General features: G+C 29.9%; 1 protein-coding gene across 1 annotated transcript; it reads right to left on the minus strand.

The window, feature by feature from the left end:
* Nucleotides 1–12,204: 12,204 nt before the first annotated feature.
* On the minus strand, nt 12,205–13,589 carry LOC148229023 (putative ribosome production factor 1). The gene is made up of 5 exons (XM_088196724.1): nt 13,505–13,589; nt 13,125–13,449; nt 12,893–13,056; nt 12,482–12,832; nt 12,205–12,423 (listed from the first exon to the last, which is right to left on the minus strand). The coding sequence occupies exons 1-5, from the start codon at nt 13,522–13,524 to the stop codon at nt 12,246–12,248; spliced, it is 1,038 nt and encodes a 345-aa protein (XP_088052850.1). The 5' UTR covers nt 13,525–13,589; the 3' UTR covers nt 12,205–12,245.
* Between the last annotated feature and the right edge of the window lie 5,392 nt (nt 13,590–18,981).

Here is an 18,981-nt window from a genome sequence, read left to right on the forward strand (position 1 = left end):
AGAAAAATTAAAAAATAATGAATAAAAGGTTTTTTTCTTTAAAACACGTTTAGTGTTATGAGTCGATCGACCTACCATACATACGCTTATAAGATTTGCAATATAGTTAAGGTCAGTGTGAGCTTATTTATACATATTTAAAATTAAATTTTTGTAACAGTATAGAATTCTTAAGCATCCTGTGTATGTTTGTTAGCAAAATCCATTGTGTCAATTTTTTGCAAAATGGCGACAAGTATAAAAATTCAATCACTCATAACTCAGTAGTGTTAAATTTAAACAAAAAGGTCGCTAAACATGAGACGTTGAGAAGCCTAGAATACATCAAAATAAAATATAAAAAATATAGATTTTTGCTTCAAAACAAGCGTTGTATCAGTTCGATCGTACCCCCATACTAGCCATTTTGAGACTTTCAGAAGAGTTAACGCTCTTAACTGCTTAGTTTTTTAAAATAAAAATTAAATTTTTACTATCGCATAGAACTACCCTGCACCCCCTATACGTTATGTATTAATAAAATATATAAAATTTTATTTAAAAATAGCGGCTAATGTAAAAATTCAAAGTGTCATAACTTTGCAAAATAAAGTTATACTGAAATATTTTATATGCAAAAAGTGTTTAAAAACTTAATTTGTATTTAAAACCAATTTTTATTTATTTATTTTGATAAAAACCGAGTTTTTTGGTATATTGACAGGGACCCCAAACGAACATTTATGCGACTCTGCATATAGTTAACGCTCGTATTTATTTCCTATTCAAGATATTGACTTTAACTTTTTGACAAAAATAGTGCTTTCGAATATACTTACGATACAGTTTAGAAAAATTAAAAAATTATGAAAAAAAGGTTTTTTTCTTTAAAACACGTTTAGTGTTATGAGTCAATCGACCCACCATACATACGCTTATAAGATTTGCAATATAGTTAAGGTCAGTGTGAGCTTATTTATACATATTTAAATTTAAATTTTTGTAACAGTATAGAATTCTTAAGCACCCTGTGTATGTTTGTTAACAAAATCCATTGTGTCAATTTTTTGCAAAATGGCGACAAGTATAAAAATTCAATCACTCATAACTCAGTAGTTTTAAATTTTAACTAAAAGGTCGCTAGACATGAAACGTTGAGAAGCCTAAAATACATCAAAATAAAATATTAAAAATATAGATTTTTGCTTCAAAACAAGCGTTGTATCAGTTCGATCGTACCCCCATACTAGCTATTTTAAGACTTTCAGAAGAGTTAACGCTCTTAACCGCTTAGTTTTTAAAATAAAAATTAAATTTTTACTATCGCATAGAACTACCCTACACCCCCTATACGTTATGTATTGAAAAAATATATAAAATTTTATTTAAAAATAGCGGCTAATGTAAAATTTCGAAGTGTCATAACTTTGCAAAATAAAATTCTACTTTTAATTGTCGTATGCAAAAAGTGTTTAAAAACTCAATTTGCATTCAAAAACAATTTTTAATTATTTTTTTTTTTAAAAAACCGAGTTTTTTGGTATATTGACAGGGACCCCAAACGAACATTTATGCGACTCTGCAAACAGTTAACGCTCGTATTTGGTTCCAATTTAGGATATTGACTTTAATTTTTTGACAAAAATAAAGCTTTCGAATATACTTACGATACAGTTTAGAAAAATTAAAAAATAATGAATAAAAGGTTTTTTTCTTTAAAACACGTTTAGTGTTATGAGTCGATCGACCTACCATACATACGCTTATAAGATTTGCAATATAGTTAAGGTCAGTGTGAGCTTATTTATACATATTTAAAATTAAATTTTTGTAACAGTATAGAATTCTTAAGCATCCTGTGTATGTTTGTTAGCAAAATCCATTGTGTCAATTTTTTGCAAAATGGCGACAAGTATAAAAATTCAATCACTCATAACTCAGTAGTGTTAAATTTAAACAAAAAGGTCGCTAAACATGAGACGTTGAGAAGTTTAGAATACATCAAAATAAAATATAAAAAATATAGATTTTTGCTTCAAAACAAGCGTTGTATCAGTTCGATCGTACCCCCATACTAGCCATTTTGAGACTTTCAGAAGAGTTAACGCTCTTAACTGCTTAGTTTTTTAAAATAAAAATTAAATTTTTACTATCGCATAGAACTACCCTGCACCCCCTATACGTTATGTATTAATAAAATATATAAAATTTTATTTAAAAATAGCGGCTAATGTAAAAATTCAAAGTGTCATAACTTTGCAAAATAAAGTTCTACTGAAATATTTTATATGCAAAAAGTGTTTAAAAACTTAATTTGTATTTAAAACCAATTTTTATTTATTTATTTTGATAAAAACCGAGTTTTTTGGTATATTGACAGGGACCCCAAACGAACATTTATGCGACTCTGCATATAGTTAACGCTCGTATTTGTTTCCTATTCAAGATATTGACTTTAACTTTTTGACAAAAATAGTGCTTTCGAATATACTTACGATACAGTTTAGAAAAATTAAAAAATTATGAAAAAAAGGTTTTTTTCTTTAAAACACGTTTAGTGTTATGAGTCAATCGACCCACCATACATACGCTTATAAGATTTGCAATATAGTTAAGGTCAGTGTGAGCTTATTTATACATATTTAAATTTAAATTTTTGTAACAGTATAGAATTCTTAAGCACCCTGTGTATGTTTGTTAACAAAATCCATTGTGTCAATTTTTTGCAAAATGGCGACAAGTATAAAAATTCAATCACTCATAACTCAGTAGTTTTAAATTTTAACTAAAAGGTCGCTAGACATGAAACGTTGAGAAGCCTAAAATACATCAAAATAAAATATTAAAAATATAGATTTTTGCTTCAAAACAAGCGTTGTATCAGTTCGATCGTACCCCCATACTAGCTATTTTAAGACTTTCAGAAGAGTTAACGCTCTTAACCGCTTAGTTTTTAAAATAAAAATTAAATTTTTACTATCGCATAGAACTACCCTACACCCCCTATACGTTATGTATTGAAAAAATATATAAAATTTTATTTAAAAATAGCGGCTAATGTAAAATTTCGAAGTGTCATAACTTTGCAAAATAAAATTCTACTTTTAATTGTCGTATGCAAAAAGTGTTTAAAAACTCAATTCGCATTCAAAAACAATTTTTAATTATTTTTTTTTTTAAAAAACCGAGTTTTTTGGTATATTGACAGGGACCCCAAACGAACATTTATGCGACTCTGCAAACAGTTAACGCTCGTATTTGGTTCCAATTTAGGATATTGACTTTAATTTTTTGACAAAAATAAAGCTTTCGAATATACTTACGATACAGTTTAGAAAAATTAAAAAATAATGAATAAAAGGTTTTTTTCTTTAAAACACGTTTAGTGTTATGAGTCGATCGACCTACCATACATACGCTTATAAGATTTGCAATATAGTTAAGGTCAGTGTGAGCTTATTTATACATATTTAAAATTAAATTTTTGTAACAGTATAGAATTCTTAAGCATCCTGTGTATGTTTGTTAGCAAAATCCATTGTGTCAATTTTTTGCAAAATGGCGACAAGTATAAAAATTCAATCACTCATAACTCAGTAGTGTTAAATTTAAACAAAAAGGTCGCTAAACATGAGACGTTGAGAAGCCTAGAATACATCAAAATAAAATATAAAAAATATAGATTTTTGCTTCAAAACAAGCGTTGTATCAGTTCGATCGTACCCCCATACTAGCCATTTTGAGACTTTCAGAAGAGTTAACGCTCTTAACTGCTTAGTTTTTTAAAATAAAAATTAAATTTTTACTATCGCATAGAACTACCCTGCACCCCCTATACGTTATGTATTAATAAAATATATAAAATTTTATTTAAAAATAGCGGCTAATGTAAAAATTCAAAGTGTCATAACTTTGCAAAATAAAGTTCTACTGAAATATTTTATATGCAAAAAGTGTTTAAAAACTTAATTTGTATTTAAAACCAATTTTTATTTATTTATTTTGATAAAAACCGAGTTTTTTGGTATATTGACAGGGACCCCAAACGAACATTTATGCGACTCTGAATATAGTTAACGCTGGTATTTGGTTATAAATTAAGATATTGACTTTAATTTTTTGACAAAAATAGAGCTTTCAATTATACTTACGATACAGTTTAGAAAAATTAAAAAATAATGAAAAAAAGGGTTTTTTTTTTTAAAACACGTATAGTGCTATAATTCGATCGACCCACCATACATACGCTTATAAGATTTGCAATATAGTTAAGGTCAGTGTGAGCTTATTTATACATATTTAAATTTAAATTTTTGTAACAGTATAGAATTCTTAAGCACCCTGTGTATGTTTGTTAACAAAATCCATTGTGTCAATTTTTTGCAAAATGTTATAAATATACAGATAATGTTATCACTTAAATATCGTTTTATATATATTATTATATTATTGTTTATGTTATCGTAGGATATTTCTCAATTTTTATGTAACTGTATAAATAGGCCCGACCCACTGGTAAAAAGGAGAATCAGAGTGGGATTTGTGAACGGAGGCCGAACGCTAGACGTTGTTTCGACTGTAATTAATTAATTCAAATATTTATTAGAGACAACAAATGAAAATAATAAAATTTTACAATAAGTGAATTAGAACATTATTTTTGCTCCTTTATGACAAAAATGGCGACAAGTATAAAAATTCAATCACTCATAACTCAGTAGTTTTAAATTTTAACTAAAAGAACGCTAGACATGAAACGTTGAGAAGCCTAAAATACATCAAAATAAAATATTAAAAATATAGATTTTTGCTTCAAAACAAGCGTTGTATCAGTTCGATCGTACCCCCATACTAGCTATTTTAAGACTTTCAGAAGAGCTAACGCTCTTAACCGCTTAGTTTTTAAAATAAAAATTAAATTTTTACTATCGCATAGAACTACCCTGCACCCCCTATACGTTATGTATTAAAAAAATATATAAAATTTTATTTAAAAATGGCGGCTAATGTGAAAATTTAAAGTGTCATGACTTTGCAAAATACAATTCTACCTCAAAATGTCGTATGCAAAAAGTGTTTAGAAACTTAATTTGCATTTAAAAACAATTTTTAATTATTTTTTTTTTAATAAAAACCGAGTTTTTTGGTATATTGACAGGGACCCCAAACAAACTTTTATGCGACTCTGCATATATTTAACGCTCGTTTTTGGTTCCTATTTAAGATATTGACTTTATTTTTTTTTTAAAATAGAGCTTTCAAATATAATTACGATACAGTTTAGAAAAATTAAAAAATAATGAAAAAAAGGTTTTTTTCTTTAAAACACGTTTAGTGTTATGAGTCGATCGACCCACCGTACATACGCTTATAAGATTTGCAATATAGTTAAGGTCAGTGTGAGCTTATTTATACATATTTAAATTTAAATTTTTGTAGCAGTATAGAATTCTTAAGCACCCTGTGTATGTTTGTTAGCAAAATCCATTGTGTCAATTTTTTGCAAAATGGCGACAAGTATAAAAATTTAATCACTCATAACTCAGTAGTGTTAAATTTAAACAAAAAGGTCGCTAAACATGAAACGTTGAGAAGCCTAGAATACATCAAAATAAAATATAAAAAATATAGATTTTTGCTTCAAAACAAGCGTTGTATTAGTTCGATCGTACCCCCATACTAGCCATTTTGAGACTTTCAGAAGAGTTAACGCTCTTAACTGCTTAGTTTTTTAAAATAAAAATTAAATTTTTACTATCGCATAGAACTACCCTGCACCCCCTATACGTTATGTATTAAAAAATATATAAAATTTTATTTAAAAATGGCGGCTAATGTAAAATTTCAAAGTGTCATAACTTTGCTAAATAAAATTCAACTTAAAAATGTCGAAGCCAAAAAGTGTTTAAAAACTTAATTTGCATTAAAAAACAATTTTTTATTATTTTTTTTTTTGATAAAAACCGAGTTTTTTGGTATATTGACAGGGATCCCAAACAACCTTTTATGCGACTCTGCATATATTTAACGCTCGTTTTTGGTTCCTATTTAAGATATTGACTTTAATTTTTTTTTAAAATAGAGCTTTCATAAATAATTACGATACAGTTTAGAAAAATTAAAAAATAATGAAAAAAAGGTTTTTTTCTTTAAAACACGTTTAGTGTTATGAGTCGATCGACCCACCGTACATACGCTTATAAGATTTGCAATATAGTTAAGGTCAGTGTGAGCTTATTTATACATATTTAAATTTAAATTTTTGTAACAGTATAGAATTCTTAAGCACCCTGTGTATGTTAACTCAGTAGTGTTAAATTTTAACAAAAAGGTCGCTATACATGAAACGTTGAGAAGCCTAAAATACGTCAAAATAAAATATAAAAAATATAGATTTTTGCTTCAAAACAAGCGTTGTATCAGTTCGATCGTACCCCCATACTAGCCATTTTGAGACTTTCAGAAGAGTTAACGCTTTTAACTGCTTGGTTTTTAAGAATAAAAATTAAATTTTTACTATCGCATAGAACTACCCTGCTGCCCCTATACTTTATGTATTAAAAAAATATATAAAATTTTATTTAAAAATGGCGGCTAATGTAAAAATTTAAAGTGTCATAACTTTGCAAAATAAAATTCTACTTAAAAGTGTCGTATGCAAAAAGTGTTTAGAAACTTAATTTGCATTTAAAAACAATTTTTTATTATTTTTTTTTTGATAAAAACCGAGTTTTTTGGTATATTGACAGGGACCCCAAACGAACTTTTATGCGACTCTGCATATAGTTAACGCTCGTATTTGTTTCCTATTCAAGATATTGACTTTAACTTTTTGACAAAAATAGTGCTTTCGAATATACTTACGATACAGTTTAGAAAAATTAAAAAATAATGAAAAAAAAGTTTTTTTCTTTAAAACACGTTTAGTGTTATGAGTCAATCGACCCACCATACATACGCTTATAAGATTTGCAATAAAGTTAAGGTCAGTGTGAGCTTATTTATACATATTTGAATTTAAATTTTTGTAACAGTATAGAATTCTTAAGCACCCTGTGTATGTTTGTTAGCAAAATCCATTGTGTCAATTTTTTGCAAAATGGCGACAAGTATAAAAATTCAATCACTCATAACTCAGTAGTGGTAAATTTTAACAAAAAGGTCGCTTAACATGAAACGTTGAGAAGCCTAAAATACATCAATATAAAATATAAATAATATAGATTTTTGCTTTAAAACAAGCGTTGTATCAGTTCGATCGTACTCCCATACTAGCCATTGTGAGACTTTCAGAAGAGTTAACACTCTTAACTGCTTGGTTTTAAAGAATTAAAATTAAATTTTTACAATCGCATAGAACTACCCTGCACCCCCTATACGTTATGTATTAAAAAAATATATAAAATTTTATTTAAAAATGGCAGCTAATGTAAAAATTCAAAGTGTCATAACTTAGCAAAATAAAATTCTATTAAAAAATGTCGTACGCAAAAAGTGTTTAGAAACTTAATTTGCATTCAAAAACAATTTTTAATTATTTTTTTTTGATAAAAACCGAGTTTTTTTGTATATTGACAGGGACCCCAAACGAACATTTATGCGACTCTGCATATTGTTAACGCTCGTATTTTGTTCCTATTTAGGATATTGACTTTAATTTAATTACAAAAATAGAGCTTTCGAATATATTTACGATTCATTTTAGAAAAATTAAAAAATAATGAAAAAAAGTTTTTTTTCTTTAAAACACGTTTAGTGTTATAAGTCGATCGACCCACCATACATACGCTTATAAGATTTGCAATATAGTTAAGGTCAGTGTGAGCTTATTTATACATATTTAAATTTAAATTTTTGTAATAGTATAGAATTCTTAAGCACCCTGTGTATGTTTGTAAGCAAAATACATTGTGTCAATTTTTTTCAAAATGGCGACAAGTATAAAAATTCACTCATAACTCAGTAGTGTTAAATTTTAACAAAAAGGTCGCTTTACATGAAACGTTGAAAAGCCTAAAATACATCAAAATAAAATATAAAAAATATAGATTTTTGCTTCAAAACAATCGTTGTATCAGTTCGATCGTACCCCCATACTAGCCATTTTAAGACTTTCAGAAGAGTTAACGCTCTTAACTGCTTGGTTTTAAAGAATAAAAATTAAATTTTTACAATCGCATAGAACTATCCTGCACCCCCTATACGTTATGTATTAAAAAAATATATAAAATTTTATTTAAAAGTGGCAGCTAATTCAAAAATTCAAAGTGTCGTAACTTAGCAAAATAAAATTCTACCTAAAAATAGCGTACGCAAAAAGTGTTCAGAAACCTAATTTGCATTTAAAAACAATTTTTAAATTTTTTTTTTTGATAAAAACCGAGTTTTTTGGTATATTGACAGGGACCCCGAACAAGCTTTTATGCGACTCTGTATATAGTTAACGCTCGTATTATGTTACCATTTAAGATATTGACTTTAATTTTAATACAAAAATAGAGCTTTCAAATATACTTACGATACAGTTAAAAAAAATGAAAAAAAAAATGAAAAAAAGTTTTTTTTTCACAACACGATTAGTGTTATGAGTTGATCGACCCACCATACATACGCTAATAAGATTTTTAATATAGTTAAGGTCAGTGTGAGCTTATTTATATATAATTAAATTTAAATTTTTCTAACAGTATAGAATGCCCAAGCATCCTGTGTATGTTTGTTAGCAAAATCGAATTTGTTAATTTTTTGCAAAATGGCGACAAGTAGAAAAATTCAATTACTCATAACTCAGTAGTGTTAAATTATAACAAAAAGTTGAAAAAGGGACCCCGAACGAGCTTTTATGCGACTCTGCATATTGGTAACGCTCGTATTAAGTTTCTATTGAAGATATTAACTTGAATTTAAAGATTAAATTGAAAGTGTCATAACTTTAAAGTGTCATAACTTTGCAAAATAATATCTTACTAAAAATAGTTGTACCAAAAAAGTGTTTAGAAACTTAATTTGCATTTAAAAACAATTTTTTAATATATTTTTTTTGATAAAATCCTAATCTTACGGTATATTGTTTGGGACCCCAAACGAGCTTTTATGCGACTCTGCATATAGTTAACGCTCGTATTTGGTTTTAATTTAAGATATTAACTTAAATTTTTTACACAAGAATAGATCTTTCAAATATACTTACGATACAGTTAAGAAAATTTTAAAAATAATGAAAAAAAGTTTTTTTTTCAAAACACGATTAGTGTTATGAGTCGATCGACCCACCATACATACGCTTATAAGATTTTTATTATAGTTAAGGTCAGTGTGAGCTAATTTAAATATATTTAAATTTAAATTTTTGTGACAGTATAGAATTCTCAAGCACCCTTTGTATGTTTGTTAGCAAAATCGAATTTGTCAATTCTTGGCTAAATGGCGACAAGTATTAAAATTCAATCACTCATAACTCAGTAGTGTTTAATTTTAACAGAAAGTTTGCTTTTGATTAAACGTTAGGAAGCTAAAAATACATATAAATAAAATATAAAAATACAGATTTTTGCTTCAAAACAAGCGATGTATCAGTTCGATCGTACCCCCATACTAGCCATTTTGAGACCTTCAGAAAAGTTAACGCTCTTAACTGCTTGGTTTTTAAGATAAAAAATAAAATTATTAGTATCGCATAGAAAAACCGTGCACCCCCTTTACATTATTTATTAAAAAAATATATAATTTTTTTTTTAAAAATGGCGGCTAATGTAAAAATTCAAAGTGTCATAACTTTGCAAAATAATATCTTACTACGAAATATCGTAGCAAAAAGTGTTTAGAAACTTAATTAGTATTTCAAAACAATTTTTAATTATTTTTTTTTATAAAATCCGAGTCTTACGGTATATTGAAAGGGACCCCGAACGAGCTTTTATGCGACTCTGCATATAGTTAACGCTCGTATTTGGTTTCTATTCAAGATATCAACTTAAATTTTTAACACAAGAAAAGAGCTTTCAAATATACTTACGATACAGTTAGGAAAAATTAAAAAATAATGAAAAAAATTTTTTTTTTAAAACACGATTAGTGTTATGAGTCGATCGACCCACCATACATACGCTTATAAGTATTTTAATATAGTTAAGGTCAGTGTGAGCTTATTTAAATATATTTAAATTTAAATTTTTGTGACAGTATAGAATTCTCAAGCACCCTGTGTATGTTTGTTAGCAAAATCGAATTTGTCAATTTTTGGCTAAATGGCGACAAGTAGAAAAATTCAATCACTCATAACTCAGTAGTGTTTAATTTTAACAAAAAGTTTGCTAATGAATAAACGTTAGAAAGCTAAAAATACATATAAATAAAATATAAAAATACAGATTTTTGCTTCAAAACAAGCGATGTATCAGTTTGATCGTACCCCCATACTAGCCATTTTGAGACCTTCAGAAAAGTTAACGCTCTTAACTGCTTGGTTTTCAAGATTATAAATAATATTATTAGTATCGCAAAGAAAAACCGTGCACCCCCTTTACATTATTTATTAAAAAAATATATAATTTTTTTTAAAAATGGCGGCTAATTTAAAAATTCAAAGTGTCATAACTTTGCAAAATAATATCTTACTACAAAATATCGTAGCAAAAAGTGTTTAGAAACTTAATTTGCATTTAAAAACCATTTTAAATTATTATTTTTTTGATAAAAATAGAGCTTTCAAATATACTTACGATACAGTTAAGAAAAATTAAAAAATAATGAAAAAAAGGTTTTTTTTTTCAAAACACGATTAGTGTTATGAGTCGATCGACCCACCATACATACGCTCATAAGATTTTTAATATAGTTAAGGTCAGTGTGAGCTTATTTATACATATTTAAATTTCAATTTTTGTGACAGTATAGAATTCTTAAGCATCCTGTGTATGTTTGTTAGCAAAATCCAATGTGTCAATTTTTTGCAAAATGGCGACAAGTATAAAAATTCAATCACTTATAACTCAGTAGGTTTAAATTTTAACGAGAAGATCGCTATGCATGAAACGTTTGGAAGCCTAAACTATATCCAAATAAAATATAAAAAAAAATAGTTTTTTGCTTTAAAACAAACGAATCAGTGTGATCGGACCCCCATACGAGCGATTTTTAAGCTTGCACAAGAGTAAACGCTCTTAATAACGCTCTTAATTGCTTGGTTTTAAATATATGGACTTGAATTTTTGATAGAAAATAGAGCTTTTGAGTACCTGTTAATACCGTTTAAAAAATTTTAAAAAAGTTTTTTTTTCTAAATCACGTTTAGTGTTATGATTCGATCGGTCCACCATACATACGCTTATTAGCAGGGCTGTGAAGTCGGAGTCGTGGTGTGTCGGCCGGAGTTGGAGTCGGAGTCCTGAAAAATGAGCGACTCCGACAAATTTTTAAATTATGAAATTTATGAAATTTTAATTGCGTAATAATGAATGTGTATGGCGTATGAATATTAAACGTGTAGAAGAACACTAAAAATACCTGATAAAATTCAACTTTTTTAAGTCGGGTCGAAGTCGGAGTCGGAGTGGAGTCGTGTTGTTGGTAAATATCGGAATCGGAGTCGTGTTTTTTAAACGACTCCACAGCCCTGCTTATTAGACTTGCAATATAGTTAAGGTCAGTTTATACTTTATAGCTTATTTATACAGATTTAAAATTGAATATTGGTGACAGTGTAGAATTCTAATATACAAGATCATATTTTCGAGCTAAAATTTCGCAGCAGTGGACTATTGCAGGTATTTAATATTTTATATCTTTTAAATTATTACAAATATTGTCCAATGTTAAGCCTGTCGAAATTAATTTATTATGGTAATATATTTTTCGATCTTCTGATGTTCTTGAATAACAAATAGACCCTTTGTCTACGAACCCACCTACTAAAAGACGCCGCTCGACCAAAAGGGGGATCTGCAGAAGTGAACAGATTAAAAATCAACATCTTTCCAAGTGTAATTATATAAAACAAATTGGCCATTGCTGAAACGTAATCTGAATTGAGAGAAACGAAATATCAAAAAGTCCAATATGAAATCACTAGTAGTTACGCTGGACTTTAGATTCAGACGGATATGAACATCTACAAGCGGTCAATCGACGAGAGACTGATTTCTTGAATTTTACGAATTTGCAAAGTTTTGTGAAAAATGGCATATTCGTTTAGATATGAGTGGCGATGTATATTAAATAAAACGATTTTTGTACACTTGTAAAAAATTTATATCGAATGAGACGGACTATAAGAAGAATTTTCGTCGACTGGTCTCCAACTCGTGTCGCCTTCCTTGAATGAGCCATTCGTAGTCTCCGAACTTGGAATCGAAAGTGCCCTGCTGAACGGACACGAGACGGAGTGTGAACCGGGGACCGAGTTCGCGAAGCTTGGCCTTCTTGCCGTCTCGGGCGAACTCGTACCTGAAACAATAAAAGGAATCGTAAGACTGCAACGGCGAAGTCGCGGCGAAGGTGTTACCTGTGATGGCGAAAAAACACATAATCCCTCTGGTTGTGGAAGGTGACGACTCTGCGCCCTTTGAACTCGGGCTCGTAGTGGAACAATGCCCCCAACATGCGGCCGACGGTGTGGCCGAGCCTCGTCGTGAAGTTGTTTAATATCACTTCCGGCCGATGCTCGCTGATTTCTCTGTAGTTCTTCTTCATCTCCTTGGTGATCTTGCAGTTGGTGAGTTTGAAGTGGGCCGTAGGGCCGTCGGGAAGGTGTATCAGCAGGAAACCGTTGGGTCGCTTCTGATCTTCGTTGATTATTATGACGTCGGTGTACTCGTTGTTGACCGCAGAGTTGACGATCTTCTTCACGGCCGACCTGAAACGGACGCGTCGGGTGAGCGTCGGTGGAAACGGAAACAAGGCGATGCGGACTCACCTCTTTCGAAAACGATACTCGGAATTGGGAATTATTCGCGTCAGCTCCTTTCCGAAGATCCTAGTCTTTCTCAGTGGGTTGTCGGAAAAGGTGATGAGAACTTTGGGCTCGTACGAGTTTTCATAATACGACGACAGCTCGTCCACCTCCATATCTTTTTTAGCCTTCAAAAACATAAAAGAGGGTGAACGCGAGTTCGGAACGTAGAGACCGGAAACATGATTAGGCGTACCTCTTCGTGCTGTTCGTTTTCCAGGTTATCGATAGTCGTCTCGTCCTTCTCTCTGAGGCTCTCGATGGTGTGCGGCTTCTGTTTGGGGACACCTTCTTTCCGCCTCTGCATGCGCGCTAATTTCTTCTCCTTCCTCTTCTCCTTCTTCAACTTAAGCCCTTTGGCGGACCGAACTATTTTGTTCTTTATGTGATTGAAGTTGGTGTCGCAGGGGACGGAGGGCTTCGGTTCGGTTTCCAGTTCGGGTTCCACTTCCGGTTCCGGTTCCGTTTCGGCATCCATCTCCATCTCCGTCGTTTGCACTTCTTCGTCTTGAATTTTTAAGCTGAAAGCGGCAAATTAATCGATTTCTTCCTCGCAAGTCGAGAGCTAAAACTTACCCGTCTTTGAGGGGAGGCATCTTTTGACAGCGACGGCGACCTAACCTAAGCGGACTAACGTCAAATTCGCACGCTCGACTCCATTGGCCGTAGCGCTCTTCAAATTGACCATGAATCGACATAATGTTTTTCTCTCTTTATGTATTCGTTAATTATTCCTTTTTTTCATAAAAACTTTTTAATCGATTTAGGTAAAAAATATACTTATAAATCTAATTTCCATTTTTACCTAATAATATTTCTAAAAAAATTTTTTTTTTTAGTTACACGTCTAAAAATGAATAATTTCTGTTACACGGCGGCTTACATTTATTTCATTTGTTTAATTATAGCACATCAATACTATTTTAATTATTATAAAACAGTTATTTACGTTGGCAGAATAAAAATTGTAAGCTTTTCTAGGATTTTAGTCGATTTAATACAATGTTCTTCTTTTTCTTCCACTGCGCTACAACCGGTGATCGGTTTTGGCCTTTCCACCTAATTTATTGTAGGGCTTCTAGATATATCTTGAGTTATAGTCTTTCTTCCGCTATTGTTTGCATTTTTCCTAATTGTAATATTGCACATTCTAGGTTCCAAAATTAAAGTTCAGTCGTTTATCTAGATTTCGATCGTCTAGATAAGTGGTCGGCAAACTTATTAGCCAAAGAGCCAAATATGTACATTACAACGATTAAAAATAAATTGAGAGCCAAATCTATTTATTAATTTAGCAAACCTTTATTATAATTTTCCAAATCAACACAAAGACGTTCGAATTTAAAGCTCCATATTTCCTTGTTTTTTAAATCTGGTGCGAATGCCCGTGGATATTTGTGCCAGAGCCGCACTCAAGGGACCAAAGAGCCGCATGCGTCTCCGGAGCCGCACTTTGCCGACCTCTGGTCTAGGTCATTATGAATCGGGGCGGATTTATTATTTCTCTGTGATTTTTTCGTAACTATTTGGATTTATCCACGTTGGTTGGTTTGCTACACGATAGAAACCCTCCTCCTTTATCCGGGCTTGGGACCGGCAAGAGTGCAACATATCTACACTCCAGGCGGAATATGTAATATATATTACACACACACACACATATACATATATATACAATAAATAATAAACGTTTCGGCCATCGTGACGCATTGGAGTAACCTGTTAGATCACAATGGTCTTAATTTAATCTAATTAAATAAATATATTAAAAATAAATTATAAAGTAATATAACATGTAAAATAAAATGATTCAACGACAAGGAATCGATTTTGTTTTTATTATTATTATTTAGTATTTACTAAGAGTTATTATTGATATTTTATTAATTATATCCTATTTATATTTATTAATAAGTATTTAATAGTAATAATTATTATTATTATTTAATTATTACAAACAATAAAAAACAATCCCAAAAACAGTTGACAATATTAAAACAGTCGAAATAACGTATAAATATATTCACAAGTATTTACAAATCACAAATATCATTGAAATATTGATGACATAATTTAATTTCGATTCCTAAATTAAAGTATAAAAAAACGAATTTCCGCGACTCGTTTGTGCTAACTCTAAGGCCCTCCGCACACGGAGTAACTGTTTTGCAACTCGAGTTGCAAACTCGTTGCATACTCGTCACACACACAACCAGTTTGCAACCAAATTAAAACCTCACACCGCACACGAGCGCAACTGATTCTGGATTATTCGGAGCAAAGTTCTCTATAAGTTTGTAGTCACAAATCTGTTTTTCGCAAAAGAAAGAATATTGTTGACTGTGAGGTAAAATTTTTATTATTTTGATCCAAATACAAAATTACAAAACTCCAAAAAAGAAGTAAACATTACATTTTCAACTATTATATATATATATACGTATCTTATAATAGTTTCTATATTATATATTGGTGAAATTGAGGCACTGCCGAAAACGTTATTTTGAAACGTAAATGACAATCTACGACTTGGCCGCTTCACTCATTTCTTGAACTTTTTGTGAAGACACGTGCAACCATGCAACGCAACTGTTTTGTGACTAGGAAAAAAGATCGCATGCAACCAGTTGCTGACTGATTTGAAATAGGTTTGGTTTTAGTCGCTCGTGTGCGGACACACACTCCCGTACACAGGCGTGGTCACCAAATAGTTGCATGCGCAACTGGTTTGCAACTCGAGTTGCAAAACAGTTGCTCCGTGTGCGGAGGGCCTAAAAGTGGCCTATAGTAGCACGATCGAAACCGCGCGCAAAATACAAACGACTAAAATTAAGACGTGACTTTATAAGTATATATACCACTGTTTTATCGCAAATTCTATAAATAAAATCACTGAAATCGTTTACTAGGAATTCAAACTAATTTTTAAAACATATATTGCCAACTTTTACCTTTCCGTTTCTATAAAAAACGAAGGTTTTAACGAACGCATCATATGATGCGCATGACGTTAGAGAGTCGATTCACTTACGCATCATATGATGCGCGTGACCTTGAAAGGTTTAATATAAAAATGTTAATTTTAATTATTTATTCGCGCTATTTAGTAATGTTGGTAATAAATTTATTTATAGAGGAAATATTGGCAAAAACCTCTTTGTGAGTACTTTATTTTTATATTAATAATTTTGGTGTTATTATACACATATGTATTTTTACACCAGTCTTGAAAAACGTCTTTCAACTAATTAACAATACTAAAGAGAGAAAAAATTACGAATTCCTCTGAGATGGTTTACGTGTAAGTAAATGTATTGTATTTTGGCGACAGGGTGGTGACGGGTTGCAATTAAACATAGATTGAGCAGCAGCAATAATGTTTGATTGCGATATGAAGTTGTTTACATGTTTACAAAGCGGACGCGAGACGACGCGTCCGAATGCCCGGAAGATTGCCAGTAGAGAGAGAAACCGTCACACCAGTGTTACCTAAGTACTGCCAAGTTTTGGCCATAACAAATCTAGGCTCTCGCAGTATATTACACGTACAACTCTAAAGAAAAGTAGTGCGATCATTGTGGTTGATGGTGCTGCAAAGTTTTTATAATATGTAGTAATCTAATCAATTTTAATCTTAAATCTACACAGTTTGTGATATCCAGACGATTACTTTTTTCAATAACAAATCATTTACATCGCTAAGCCCGTATTCAACTAAATACGACAATGTGAAGGTAACAGTAATTTTCTTGTTAAGCCTGTCATAATTAGGTATTTTGTTTCTATATCGACATAAAGTCACGACTTTTTATTTTTTTATGTTTAATAATGTTTTAATAGATTTATCATTTTGCAATTCTAATAGTTATTTCTTAATACTGTACAGTGGCGTAGCTAGGGTTTGTGCCGCCCAGGGCGATCCTTAAAATTGCCGCCCCTCCCCATACAATTTTTGCAGGGTCATAAAATCAGCATTTCCTGAAATAATAAATTGGTTAATATTAAGCTCTTGTTATTCGTGGATTTATACATGTGTTAGTGCATTCAGGATTAAGAACCACACTAGACGATCCCATCGCGAATATGCCACCCCCAAGCAAGTGCCACCCGGGGCGGCCTGCCCTCTCCGCCCCACCATAGCTACGCCACTGATACTGTATGACTATATCAGTTATATCTACCGATATCGGTTGAGTATCGAGGGTGGAAAAGCAATTTATTTTAAATCTGTTATTTTAATCACAAGCCGTTTTATACAAATGATCAACTATAACAAGTATAACAGAAGCAGTCTCCTCACACTTATTTAGCCAATAAAATTGCTCAAATTGTATATTTGAATTTTTTTTTATATTTTTGCAGAGGTCCAATGAAGCCAAATATATTGGATTTTGCATCAATAGGAGTCTTATTTGCTTCTTGCAGTTATTTAACAAATTTAATTTTTCGAAGATAGCTGGCAAATAACTCACAAATGTTTGATCATTAACTTGTTTTAAAAGTCTTCGAAGTCAAAATCTTATTTTGATATGAAGCAATGGGCTGACGTGTTTAGTATTTTTATCCTCACAAAATTTTTTGAAGAGATGTTCACATTTAATAAAGTTAATACATTTCATATCTCATTTAGGTCATATAAAAGCTTTTTTTAAACTAAATTATCTTTGTGAACAGCACAATGCAACATTGGATTATCATCCTTCATTTATTTTAACCAACTGCGTTACTTGCCCGTACATTTTTGATTTTTATTTAAATATATTTTTGGTTTATTGTATATATATATATATATATATATATATATATATATATATATATATATATATATATATATATATATATATATATATATATATATATATATATATATATATATATATATATATATATATATATATATATATATATATATATATATATATATATATATATATATATATATATATATATATATATATATATATATATATATATATATATATATATATATATATATATATATATATATATATATATATATATATATATATATATATATATATATATATATATATATATATATATATATATATATATATATATATATATATATATATATATATATATATATATATATATATATATATATATATATATATATATATATATATATATATATATATATATATATATATATATATATATATATATATATATATATATATATATATGTATATACACATACATACATCAATGGCAGTATTTGTAGTTTCCAGGGTTTCGTAGAACAACATATCTTAAATAAATTCACCACTGTAAATATATCTTACATAAGCCATGAATACAGCTTCACTGTAACAAGTTGATTCATCTAATTGTATTGAAATATTTTTGGCTCTAAGTTTTCAATTAGTGGTGTTTCTACATTCTTGGACATCTCATATATTATCTTACTAACAGTGCTGTCGCTTAGTGGCATTTCTTTCACATCTTTGTCATCTATTTCCAGAATTTTTTTGAGAAAAACTGATTTAGCTGGGTTAATTAACTTCTCTACAATATGCTTTTTTCTGATATAGCTATGAGAGGAGAAATTTCATAACTAGTTTAAAAAGTACAAATTATGTTATAATTTTGTTCAGATAACAATGAATTTATTCTTTTTTCAAATTTCTCCAGTAGTATTCTTAAATTGCTTCAAATCATATTTCACACAAGTGCTATGTTTCGTTTTCAAATGTGCTTCAAGACGACCATTTTTCATAGATTCCTTGGTCTATGAGTGTTTGCACAACAGACTTTGAATTTCTTCTAAAGATACTGGATTTGAATTCTTCAAATTTTATATTTTATTTTTTTAGATTAAATTAAGACCATCGTGGCCTAACAGGTTACCCCAATGCGCCACGATGGTCGAAAGCTATTAAATGTTTTATTGAAAGATATTGAGATGTTTGTTTGAAAGATATTAAATGTTTAATTCTTGTATCCACAATATTCTTATAAATAATGTTCCATATCATATTAACATCCATCTTATCTACATTCCAGTCACATTTTTGTAATTCTATTCT

This window comes from Plectrocnemia conspersa, unplaced genomic scaffold (genome assembly GCF_051122295.1).
Source record: "Plectrocnemia conspersa isolate PC_06_02 unplaced genomic scaffold, ASM5112229v1 ptg000011l, whole genome shotgun sequence".
NCBI classification, from domain to species: Eukaryota; Metazoa; Arthropoda; class Insecta; order Trichoptera; family Polycentropodidae; genus Plectrocnemia; species Plectrocnemia conspersa.

Bases quoted from the DNA above. Each gene is read 5' to 3' on its own strand.
- LOC148229023 (XM_088196724.1), bottom strand. From the start codon at position 13,524: ATGCCTCCCCTCAAAGACGG. The intron at 13,057-13,124 runs GTACGCCTAATC...ATGTTTTTGAAG, and splicing joins AAAACGAACAGCACGAAGAG to GCTAAAAAAGATATGGAGGT. The intron at 12,833-12,892 runs GTGAGTCCGCAT...CGTCCGTTTCAG, and splicing joins GAGTATCGTTTTCGAAAGAG to GTCGGCCGTGAAGAAGATCG.